At 40.2% G+C, this 12,743-nt stretch overlaps 1 protein-coding gene across 11 annotated transcripts in view; it reads left to right on the forward strand.

Moving 5' to 3' along the window:
- Nucleotides 1–12,743, forward strand: part of AOPEP (aminopeptidase O (putative)) — a 339,093-nt gene that overhangs the window by 24,693 nt on the left and 301,657 nt on the right. For 10 of the 11 annotated variants that reach the window (XR_006608428.1, XM_004777387.3, XM_004777386.3 and 7 more), the window contains exon 2: nucleotides 6,734–7,669. Coding sequence is in view for 9 of the 11 variants with exons in the window: in XM_004777387.3 (XP_004777444.1) it covers nucleotides 6,873–7,669 (797 nt within the window). In the remaining 2 variants the exon portion in view is untranslated. Of the gene's footprint in view, nucleotides 1–6,733; nucleotides 7,670–12,743 lie in introns of those variants that run through there. The other variant, XM_013048340.2, reaches the window with a different exon arrangement.

The following is a 12,743-nucleotide window of genomic DNA, read 5'->3' on the forward strand; positions in this document are numbered from 1 at the left end:
GAAGAGGATTCCATATATTTGTTGAATGAATGGGTAATATGGTCCAGCTTTCTCTGCATCTTGGCTTCTTTCTTTGCCAGTATTCTTATCTTCTCCATTTTTTTTTTTTTAAGGTTTTATTTATTTAGGGCACCTGGGTGGCTCAGTTGGCCAAGCAACTGTCTTCGGCTCAGATCATGATTCTGGAGTCCCGGGATCAAGCCCCACATCGGGCTCCCTGCTCAGCGAGGAGTCTGCTTCTTCTTCTGACCTCTCCCCTCTCATGATCTCTCTCTCTCTCAGATAAATAAAATAAATCTTAAAAGAAAAAAGAAGGGGTCAAGGCCCTGATATCTATTCAAGGAAGAGGTACCTGGCTATAGACCTAGCATATGTTTTTGTATTATTCAGAAGACTACTAGAGATTGACCTGAAGTAGACATGTCAAAGAAAATAAATAGATTGTTTAACTGATGAAACAGTACAGGGAAAAAACAACTTGGAAAAAATGCAACAAAAAGCAGAAAAAGTAAAAGCTAAGTAGCAAAGAAAATCATAGTAGATGGACAGCACAAAATAATTGGCTGAGAGATCAATGCTATTACAACAGTAATCATGATAAATTAAATAAATTTACTTCAGTTATTAAAAATGATAATTATATTTTTTAAATGCAGCCAAATGTTGCTTTAAAAAGATATCCAAGGCAAAACAACCCAGAGCAGTTAATACTAAAAACAAAGGGATAGAAAAGATATCAGTAACAAAATAAACCAAAAGAAAGCAGGTGTGACAATACCAATCTTGGGCCAAATGGAATTTCTAGGTGTTTCATCCAGCAAACACTTGCCCATGTGTACCAGGAGACATATAAGGATGTTCATTGCGGCATGGTTTGTAATAATGAAAAAATTAAAAGAATTTAAATATTAGCAGGGAAATGCATAGACTAATTGTAGAATATTCATATAGGGACACTAAGCAGCAGTTAAAGGAAACAAACTAGATTTATGTGCATCTGTTTGGCTCTATTTCAAAACCATTGCTTGAAAGAAGTAAGTTAAAGAATAATATGTCAGTGTGACACTTCTAAATACAAAATAATACATTTGTACTTCTAAGATTCCTTCTAGTTCTGAAATTATTTTATCAGATTTCACAGTAATAAGCCATGTTTGTATGATTATATGGATTTGAATGTCTGAGGAACTATGCCCAGAAACAGTGTACTTTTCATTAAGTGAACTAGCTGTCATTAAGAGCAATCACTGTATCCTACAGAGTGAACACACTTGGAATAGCAGAAAGCTATCTTTCTCTGGACAAGTAGTCTGTAAAATTAAATATTTTGTAACAACTCATAGTGTGCTCAGTACTATGTAGTAAGCTTATGTGCAGAATTTCTCCTTTTCGCTTGAGCTGCTTATAGGAAAAGAGATGTGGCTTGGAGGGACAGGTGAAGACATGAGAAGAAAAAATGAGAGCTATCTGGAGGAAGATGTTGGTTAAGCTTGATTTTCTACTAGACCTGTGCAAGCCAGAACCCCTATTCTGTGGATAGCTAGAAATTATAAAGACCCTCAGATGTCAATTCCACAGATAATTACTGAGAACCTGCTATGTACAGGGCTTTCTGCTCACTGTGGTCATGCAGGCAAAGATGAATCAGGAATCCCTTGTTGCTTACAGACCATTGGAAGGTACAGGTAGCTGCAAAATGAAGCAGATTAAGTTGAGGGTCATGAGAATGATGCGCATGGCTTTGTAGCTTGAAAGGAGAATGAAATTGTTCTCTTTAGAGGGATCTGGAATGGCTCTCCAGAGGCTGTTTTACACATTTGTAGATGGGTGCATTTATGTTTGGGTGATTGAAAGTGGCAGGGCAGTTTCTTCACCATGCCATAACTCTGTTTAGTTTTTTTTTTTTTTTTTTTTTAGTTCTACTAAAAGATTTTATTTTATTTATTTTTTTTTTCCTCTTTTTTTTTTTATTTATTTTTTATAAACATATATTTTTATCCCCAGGGGTACAGGTCTGTGAATCACCAGGTTTACACACTTCACAGCACTCACCAAAGCACATACCCTCCCCAATGTTTAGTTTTTGATCCTCTCTTCCTTCCCCTCCTCCTGCCTTTCTCAAGAAAAATACTGCTGTACGTTAATTCTTTTGAAGCCTTTAATGGTATTGCTGAGACAATCATTTAAGCATTTAAAATACATACCACGTAGTACCCTTATTTTAGAGGCATTAGTGGTTAGCCACTGGAAACTAACCATTGGCTTTGATAAAAGGGGGGATTTTATATGTTATGGCTTATGACAGAGAATGGAAAAATGCTTCAGCGAGTCAGGCTGGCATTTTAAATTGGAGCACAATAATAGCAAAAAGTGCTGAAGTCAACAGACTGCTCAGAAATATGGTTACTATTTGCTGAGAGAGGACTTACAAGATGGCCCCGTACAAGCATTTGGAACCACAGTTATTTCAGTTCATACTTAAATGTGGGATTGTGACCCTGATTGACATCAGTGACAGTTGTATACCTGCAGAGAAAGGAGATTCAGGTCATCCAAGAATCCAAGGCAGGGAGGAAATGGGTGTAATAAGCAGCGACTTACACATTATACATAACTTAGATTGGAAGCCATGCGAGGTGACAATGATCTGAATCTTCTGGGGTTGGCCTAAAAATTCTCCTTTTCTCCCCAAACTATTAGAATATGAATTGAGTCTAGTCCACACAACTTGAAGACAGTAGACAAGGTAGAATGAAAATATAGAAGACAGTCTTACGAGGTGACATTTGATGTATGACTTGGACAATATGAGGAAAATGGCCTCAAGAGCTGGAGGATGAGAATTCTTCCTCCTCCTCCTCCTCTTCTTCTTCTTCTTCTTTTTTAAGATTTTATTTATTTATTTGACAGAGAGAGAGACAGGGAGAGAGGGAATACAAGCAGGGGGAGTGGGAGAGGGAGAAGCAGGCTCCCTGAGCAGGGAGCCCAGTGCAGGGCTCAGTCCTAAGACCCTGGGATCAGGACCTTAGCCAAAGGCAGATGCTTAACTGACTGAGCAACCCAGGAGCCCCTGGAGGATGAGAATTCTAAGGGAAGAACCCGCAAGGAGAAAAGCATCAGAAATGAGTGACCTTGCCAAATTGCTTTACCTCTCTGGTCCTCTTTGTCATCATTGGTAAAAGTAGAGAGTTGGACTAAGTGAGCCCTAAGGAATTTGTGAGCTCCAAAATGCAAAGAAATGAAGACTTAGTTAACATGGGCAACAGGGCTAAATGTTTTTGTTTGTTTGTTTTCTCCTGGTTTAATTGAGATATAATTGACATATAACCTTGTATTAGTTTAAGGTATATAACATAATGCTTTGATAGATGGATGTATTGTAGTGTTTGTTTTGGAAGATGGTAGCCCTGGGGGGTGTTTGAAACATTAGGAACAGGATGGAAACGAGAGGAAGTAAATGTTGGCAAGAAAACATCTTCTGTCAGATGCAACAAGATTCCAAATTAGTGGGAGAAGATAGTGTTTGGGGGAACAGCTCTTTCTTCTTTCTGATGTTTCCTGTCTTGTGAGGGGAGCTTAATTACTGTAGCATTGCCGATCACTTTATTTCTTCTGCCCTAAGGGAGGTGGAGTGGGAAGAAGAAATTGAACATGTTCTACTGCTTTCAGTTCTTCCCTTTTGCTTTTGGGCAGCAATCCTGATCTTAGAGGGCTTTTCTCCTTACTTCTCCAGGCCCTAATTCTTGGCCAGGAATGGTACCTTCTCCTCTGGGAGCTTTGACCTGATCCAGTGTTTCTTGTGATCCTGTGGGTAAATCTTTTGAATTTGGGGATTCAGTTTTCATGTACCTTTGGCTGCCATGCTGAATCATACTGTCCAATTTAGCCTTCGTCAGTAATGATGGTGATATTTTGGTATCTTTCTGCCACATCCTCGTCTTAGTTTTTGGTTATGTTCAGAATTTGGATGGGCAAGAAGAGGGCCATTCGTTTGGCCCTTTCAGACCCCAAAAGCTAGGATTCAAGAGGAAGGGAATTAGCTTTGTTGAGAAGGGATATTGTTTCCTTTGAATCTGATGGGGAGAAGGCAGTAGTTGTGAAGAACTACAGATACTTGAGCCGTGATGGAGTTTCAGAGATTTGAAATCATCTCAGTAAAGTAGGAGGCCAAATAATCAACGGAGAATGAGTCAGCAGGCGTGGAACTGGAAAGTTAAGAGAAGAAAAGAGTGTGGGGGGTGCATTTAAGAATCCACTGAAGAGAAGAAAACTGTTGCCAGTTAGGGCGACATGGTGATGTTAACAGGCTTGGATATGGTTGGCGCTCATTGTTAACAGGCTTGGATATGGTTGGCCGCCTCATTATCTGCCACCAGTCACAAAAGGGGTGAAAACTGGTCTGTAGAATATGTTTTAGTTTTAAATTATATTAATTTTCACGAACAAATGGAAAGATCTATTAGGGTTAGACAATGAACATATTGTTACAGAAGCTAAACAGTTCTTCAGACATGGTTTACATAGCCCCTAAGTTAACCCTTGTCTCAATGGATTCAGATTTTCTTCTTGTCTGTGTGTGTGTATGTGTGTGTATATACTCAGGTTTAAAAAAAAAATACTAAGTAAGGTGTTTTTAACCTTACTTTCAACAAAGACTGCATATTAGCAGTGTCCAACATCAACAGGATGATGTTTTTTGTTGTTTTTTTTTTAATATAATTTTTTATTTTTTATAAACATATATTTTTATCCCCAGGGGTACAGGTCTGTGAATCACCAGGTTTACACATTTCACAGCACTCACCAAAACACATACCCTCCCCAATGTCCATAATACCACCCCCTTCTCCCAAACCCCCTCCCCCCAGCAACCCTCAGTTTGTTTTGTGAGATTAAGAGTCATTTATGGTTTGTCTAACAGGATGATGTTTTAACATTTGTTGTTTTTCATTACGCAGATATACCCAATGACTTTATTGAAGGTTGCTATTCCTTACACAAGTTCAATTGCTTTCATGCAGAAAAGAAAATACTCTGCTTTCTTCCCTTTGCCCATTGATTCTTCTAGAACTAAGGGGAGTGCCAGCTTCTTTATAAAGTAATCTCAAAGTATTCTTTGCATCCCTGATTTCTCTCAATTCCTCTTCCTTTAAAAATCAGATTGTGTATCCCCACATGCAGTTTGGGGGAGGGTGGGAGAATAGGGAGTAAGGAAAGATTGCGGGAGGTGATTGCACTTGAACTGGGTGTGGAGAAAGAATAGAATTTGACAGGTGGTTATGGGTGTGTGCCAAGCATGGCGCATAGCTTAGTCCAAAGAGTGTGGAGGCCTGGGATCAGATCGGAGCAGAGTGTTGAGCAGGCCCTTTGGCTAGAGGGCAAGGATGCAAAAGGTGTATGGTCTCTACAGTGGGGAAAGTAGCATGAAACAGGATTGGACAAGGCTGCAAGAAGCCAGATTTATTCTCCCCCCCGCCCCCATTAGGGTAGGTAAGATTTTTCTGAGAAAATAGGCTATGGAGTTGTAGAAAGTGAAAATTCAGTAGGTTTGATTTCTAGAATTAGATTCTAAAAGGAAGAGAAATAAGAGTCTAGCAGACGGACAGATAAAATCTGAGGGGAGGGGAGGAGGAGTTAAACAGAATGAAAAGGGAGGTTTCAGTTCTACTTGAAAAGCAGGTGATACTGTTTTGTAGTTGATACAAGAATACCTCCTGTTATTTAGAAATACAAAAATTATTTTAAATATATCTACTCTCTCAGAGTTGTTATCCCCCCCCTTTTTTCATTTTTGGTAAAAGAATAAAAAATAAAGTACAGCATATGCTGAAAGAAATCAGGTATACAACAGGGACTGAAATAATTTCAAATAATTTTTCTTTTAGGCAGATTGCTATTATAAAATAAGAATACATTTTGATTCAGAACTTTTATGAAGAACTTGGGCATTTTATTACAACATCTGTTTCTACATTTTAATTTCTCCTTTTCCTTTTATAGATATTTGCATACTTTTTTTTTTCCAAATGAGAAGACCTTTTTGTTTGCCACAAGAAGGCTATTATCCAGAATGTTAATGGGTTTTCAGCTATTAAGATGTAATGATATACCTTGAGTATTTAACTATAAATTTGAAAAATCTCCATGAACAATCTCAAAGGAATACTTAGAATGCACTCCTGGTAAATTGGCTCATTTTCCTGTAATTTACTGGAAGTGCTGATATGAGAGCAATCCTAATGTGAAAAGTACATTAATCCCTGGAGTTACATTTTATGTATTAAATTATTACTCTCAAAGAATAAAACGTATGAGGCCATTTAGCCTTCATTCACATTTGTTACTTAGAATCACAGTAGAGAAACAGTCACTTATCTCTGATGCACAAAATTAGAAATGTTGCATTTAATATCTTTTAAAACAAGAGGCACAGTGATGCTCAGTTATGCCTTTGCATAACAATTGCTCTTTTCCCAAACAAGGGCTGTTCTAGTTAAGAATAGGATTCTTCGGGGCTTTGTGGAGGCCCCTTTCATTCCATTGGTAATTGAAATATTTTTAGAAACCCATAATGCAGCTTTCTCTGATGTCAGTCAGAAAGATTAGTCTGCCTTCTAGCCCTGAGCTTCTACCACATTGGGGGTTATTAAAGGAGCTAGTCAGTTTGCTGAAGCAGTGGTTGTAGGAACACTTATTTGGAATTTTGTCTAATTGTGTTTTTCTTCTTTGCCAGGGGACTGAAAGTTGTGGAACCACAATTTGTGACATCAGGTGTTTTTTGGGTAAGCAGCCATTTATGATTCTGGAAGATTAAGGCAGATAGGAAGCCCCTTCTGAGACTGTAACAAAGCTCTCGAACAACAGCCGACACCATGGACCTAAAGCTGGACCCTTCCCGGGATGACCTGCCTCTCATGGCCAACACCAACCACATACTGGTGAAGCACTATGTACTGGATTTAAATGTGGATTTCGAAAGTCAAATCATTGAGGGCAGCATAGTGCTTTTCTTTGAGTCTGGGAACAGGTTCGAGAAACAGAGTGGTTCCACCAAGGAAACCTGCCAGTCAGAGTCCAGCGAAGCCTGCAGATTTAGGATGCCTGAACCCTGCCATAGTCCTGGGACAGATACAAGGACCTTCTCACCTAAAACAGGATATAATGATTTTGCAATCTGTGTTAAAGGTGAAAAAGATACTTCTGGTAAAGATGGTAACCATGACAACCCGGAACAGGCTTGTGGGATTTCTAGCTCAACATACTGCTGTGACACAGGGAATCACAGGAATGAGGAGTTTTTGCTGGTGTTGGACTGCTGTGATTTATCTGTGCTAAAGGTTGAGGAGGTGGATGTTGCTGCCGTGCCAGGTATTGAAAAATTTACAAAGTCTCCCAAGCTCACAGTTGTTTCTGAGGAGCTCAGGAATCAGATCGTACATGAACTTGTGACTCTGCCTGCAGATCGTTGGAGGGAGCAGTTAGACTATTATGCTGGCTGCAGCCAGGCTCCTGGCTGTGGGGATCTCCTGTTTGACACTGACACTTGGAGCTTACAGATCAGGAAGACAGGGACTCAGACAGCTACTGACTTTCCTCACGCCATAAGGATATGGTACAGCACCAAACCTCAGGGGCGATCAGTTACATGGACCTCAGACCAGAGCGGCAGGTAGGTTATCTGGGCGCTCCACGGCCCCCTGCCTGGTAATCGCCACACTGGGAAGTGAGCCTTTGCAGTGATGCTCTTCCACAGGGGACAGTCTCGGGGCAAAGATGCTCCTCTTTCTTCTGTGGCATTACCCATGTAGCCTCAGGTCCCTAGGCCCACAGTGAAGCAGGTGAATTCCCAGGCCTGCTCAGCTCTTAATAGGATTATTTCCCTTAAGTCAGGATGAAAGGATTACTTTCTCAAGCCCCTGTATTTCTGAGTTAGGAGATTGAAATGCAAGCCTAATAATGAAATCCTGAGCCTCGCTCTCCATTGGGATCTCTGCTGGTGACTTAAGTGCCGTAGATAAGAGTGATACAGGTCTCTGAGCAAATCCTTTCTCAAAGTTCCTTCCTATTTCTCCTGAGGGAATCAACTGCCACCACATTGGGTGGGTCTGAAGCCTGGCCAGGTCCTTCTTCCAGATAAACTCAGCTCTGCTTTGTGACTTTCTTGCCCTACCTATCCCTTGGCAGCCATGCTTCCCTGGACTTTGTCAGTTGTCATATAGTGCAATCCTGAAAATACTGGGAAGGACTGGTTCTGAGGAACGTGGCACGACCTGCTGAAGCTACACACTTGCTCCTTTGGCCGCTGTTCTTCCTATTTGACTCCAGGAGACTCCATCTTTTTTAAGTTCTATTTAGTTCCTTGAGAGCGAGCACATGAGCCCGGGGTTGGGGGCACAGAGGGAGAAGCAGACTCCCTGCAGAGTGGGGAGCCTGATGTGGGACTTGATCCCAGGACCCTGGGATCATGCCCTGAACTGAAGGTAGCTGCTTAACCGACTGAGCCACCCAGGCGCTCCTGGAGGCTCCAGGTTTTGAGTGTGGAGAGAATTGATGAGGCATTGATTGCCAGGGGTGGTGTTTAGGCAGCCATTTGTCCTTTTCTTCTTGCCCTTCCTCCAACAGTTGTTCAGGGTTCTTAGAATTTGAGAATTTTAAAATCAGACTTCATTGATTCGTCATTATTTTACCTGTTTCTTTGTGCTAATGTACTGCAGGTCGGTACAGTAATTATTGTAGAGCTTGGCTAGAGAAATGTTGATCTCAATGACCTTGTTTTGAGTGACTCCCTTGACAGAGTGGTGATCTTAAGAAATTGCTTGGATCTCTTCCCCAACTTACCTCCTAAAACCTTTTAGTTTTTTTTTTTTTTTTAAGCATCACTTTGACTTTGAGCTCTAATTATACTTTTCCTCTCCTCCAATCTTGCCTCTCTGCTCTGCTCTTCCACCCCACTGAGAATGAGTTCACTTCTTATTTCTGTTGGAGTCTGAGGCAGCCTTTGAGAAATTGCAGTGTTGGTGCAAACTTACACTGGTACAAAAGCATACTGATTTATATATAGAATAACATTGGATATTCTTGTGAAAACAGGAAAAGAAACAGGTGTTCTTATTGTATCTTTAAAATTTTTTTGAAATTATTAAGGGTAGAGTTTCAATCAGATCTAACAAAATATGGCTTCTGAATATTTAATTTAGGAAATCATAGTTTTTAACACTCCCAGGTATTTCATTTTTGAATTAGAATATTGGGGAAGAAGAATCTGTTGACATTAGTTGGAAGAAATACTCAATTAATGGCTTCAAACATGGCTTTCTTCTCAGTGCTCATTACACAGAAAGAGATTAGACTTGTGTATTATATTACATGTCAGGTGTTGAGTAGGAATGATTTATAGATAAATGCTGATTTTCATTAAGAAACCAAAGAGGGGCTTGGGCACATCTTGTTACTGCAAAGGTTGACTTGGCAAAATTACTTGTGATGTCAACTTTTCTGATAATTCAATAAAATGCATGATCACAGTAGGAGTTTAAACTGTATCCTTGGAAGTTTGTGATTATACATTAGTAAATAAATGGCGTATATGCAGCCTTACAAGAGTAATAAATTTTGTTTTAAAAAAGAAATCCTTAAAAGATGTTTTCTCTCCCTTTTGCCTTTTTTGGGGGTAATTTTATTACACTCAGGATACTTTTCCATGAATGGCCACCGAATCTTTCTAAACTCTCCCACATGCATACAAATAAATCTAGGTTTATATTGGTAACTGTTTGGATATTTTAAGGACTTTTTTTTTTTTAAGATTTTATGTATTTATTTGAGAGAGACAGAGCGAGAGAGGGAACACAAGTAGGGGAGTGGGAATGGGAGAAGCAGGCTTCCCGCTGAGCAGGGAGCCTGATGCAGGGCTTGATCCCAGGACCCTGGGACCGTGTGACCTGAGCTGAAGGCAGACGCTTAACAACTGAGCTACCCAGGAGCCCTAACTTTAAGGACTTTAAGATGCCAAAGGATCCCAGGTTGCTAGACAGAAAAAAATTCCTTAGTGATAAGAGCAGATAATAATTATTAGGGCTCCAGGGTTTTATGAATATTATTATGTGAAAATATATAAAATTTTACAATTGTGTGAAAAATATAATTGGGTAGAGCTTATTTTCTCCATGGGATAGAATCTGCAATTACTAAGACCAACATTTTATTCTTGAGTGACAGAATACCGTCAGCGTACCTATATTCTTAATACTGGATACAAAACATTTTATTCTCATTTTACAACTAGGAGAAGTGAATGAAGTTACTGAAAGTGCCTTGAAAAAAATCCATGTTTCAGTTGTAAAAGGGAGCCACATTTCTTATGTTTGATCTTTAGCATGTCCCTTATTGTATGCAGAGATCTCAGTACATTTAAAAAATATATTAGCTTTCAATAATTTTTCTATTTTTAAGGAGTTATTAGATGCAAACTTAAGAAAATCTCTAAATTGGTACCTTCCCTTTCAAGTTCTATCAGTGGCTTCTCCCATTGTGACCTTCACCTGACCCCATCTTGAAAATAAAACTTAAATTATTTAGTTTGATAATAAATAAGAGATCAAAGGATCCAAGAATGGAAAGCAAATCATGACAAAACAATCTAATTGTATTAAAAATGTATGAAAATGGGGCGCCTGGGTGGCTCAGTGGGTTAAGGCCTCTGCCTTTGGCTCAGGTCATGATCCTGGGGTCCTGGGATTGAACCCCGCTTCGGGCTCTCTGCTCAGCGGGGAGCCTGCTTCCTCCTCTCTCTCTGCCTGCCTTTCTGCCTACTTGTGATCTCTGTCTGTTAAAAAAAAAAAAAATCTAAAAAAAATGTATGAAACAACCTCATTGTAGGGGCTTGGGGGGGCAAAGGTGCTGAACTAAGTCACTTTGGAAATGTGTGGAGTTTGTAAGACTGAAGGCAAAAGGAACTGCACCTAAACACTGTGCTGTAGTTGATAAATTTTTTTCTTATGGGAGTACAGGTTAACAATTCTAGTACCACTATACATGTATACTGAAACTGAGCAATTAAGTAAATTAAGTAAATCTGGGAGCCAGGTTTCTCACTGTTGAAGTGGGAGGTTACAGATGAGCAGGAGGAAGAGGCTAGAATGATCTCTGTGGTAACAGAATTGGAGACATCACTATAAACTCATGTTTAATGTTTAGTTTAAGATGGTTACAGGTGGTTGCATATAGAAATAATTATAAATAGGTGTTTCCCAAGGATTCGTTTGCACATGTAGATTTCCTTGCTTGTCATCTGGGAAGGTCTAGAAGCACAGTGCCTGGGTCTTGATTTCTAATACCATTCTCCAATAATGAAACCAGGGCTTCTTAGAGGAATGGCTAGGACTACGGGAAATGCACAAGATGAGCCTGGAGCATCTTGTAGTGCCAGAAAATAAGGAAGTACTCAAACAATAGCAATAGTAGCTGGCAACTTGAGGGCATATGCCCAAGGTCCAAGGAACCATAGGAAAGAATTCCTAATGACCAAAGCTGAGCAACAATATAAAATGGCCTGGGATGATGACCTGAAGTATAAAATAAATAGTCATGACCTCACATTGCTATAAATAAACACATGGAAAATAGACCTATCTAAGGTACAGAAGTTGTCCAAGTTATTTAGATACTCCATCCTCAAGGAGGTGAAACATGACTCTGCTCCTTACTAAGTATGGGCTACATAGAAACCCGACAAACACGACCTCAGTGAGGAGATCAAGGTTAGCATCAAAGTGAGGAGTCATGGGGTGCCTGGGTGGCTCAGTGGGTTAAAGCCTCTGCCTTTGGCTTGGGTCATGGTCCCAGGGTTCTGGGATCGAGCCCCGCATTGGGCTCTCTGTTCAGCGGGGAGTCTGCTTCCTCCCCTCTCTCTCTCTGCCTGCCTCTCTGCCTACTTGTGATCTCTGTCTGTCAAATAAATAAATAAAATATTAAAAAAAAAAAAGTGAGGAGTCATGTTGATAGTGTGTACCCTTAGTATGATGTGATGAAATGACATCTTTGTGATTGTCCTCCCCCAAGCCCATAACCTCAGTCTAACCAAGAGAAAAACATCAATAAATCCCGACTGAGGGACATTCAACAAAATACTTGACCAGTACTCCTCAAAACTCTCAAGGTCAGGGCTCTCAGGTAGCTCAGTCAGTTAAGCATCTGCCCATCTCGGGTCGTGATCCCAGAGTCCTGGGATTGAGCACTGCATTAGGCTCCCTGACCAGTGGGGAGTCTGCCTTTCTCTCTGGCCCTCTCCTAGCTCATGTCCTCTCTCACATAAATAAATAAAATCTTAAAAAAAAAAAAACCCAACTCTCAAGGTTGACATAAACAAAGTCTTAAGAAACGGTCCCAGTCAGGAGAAGCCTAAGGAGACATGATGATTAGAAGTAATGTCATATCCTGGAATAGAAAAAGGACACTAGAGAGAATGAAAGAAATCTGAATAAAATACAGACTTTAATAATGTATCCATACTAGTTTATCAGTTGTGACAAATATACTGACAAAAGGTGTTAATAACAGTGGGTATGGAGTAAATGGGAAATCTGTGTGTTATCTTTGCACATAAAAGTAAATCTAGGGGTGCCTGGTGGCTTGGTGGGTTGGGCCTCTGCCTTTGGCTCAGGTCTTGGTCTTCAGAACCCTGTATCGGTCTCCCTGCTGGGCGGGGAGCCTGCTCCCCCCTCTCTCCCTGCCTGCCTCTCTGC

This window comes from Mustela putorius, unplaced genomic scaffold (genome assembly GCF_011764305.1).
Source record: "Mustela putorius furo isolate JIRA1106 unplaced genomic scaffold, ASM1176430v1.1 tig00000876_pilon_pilon_pilon, whole genome shotgun sequence".
Classification (NCBI taxonomy): domain Eukaryota; kingdom Metazoa; phylum Chordata; class Mammalia; order Carnivora; family Mustelidae; genus Mustela; species Mustela putorius.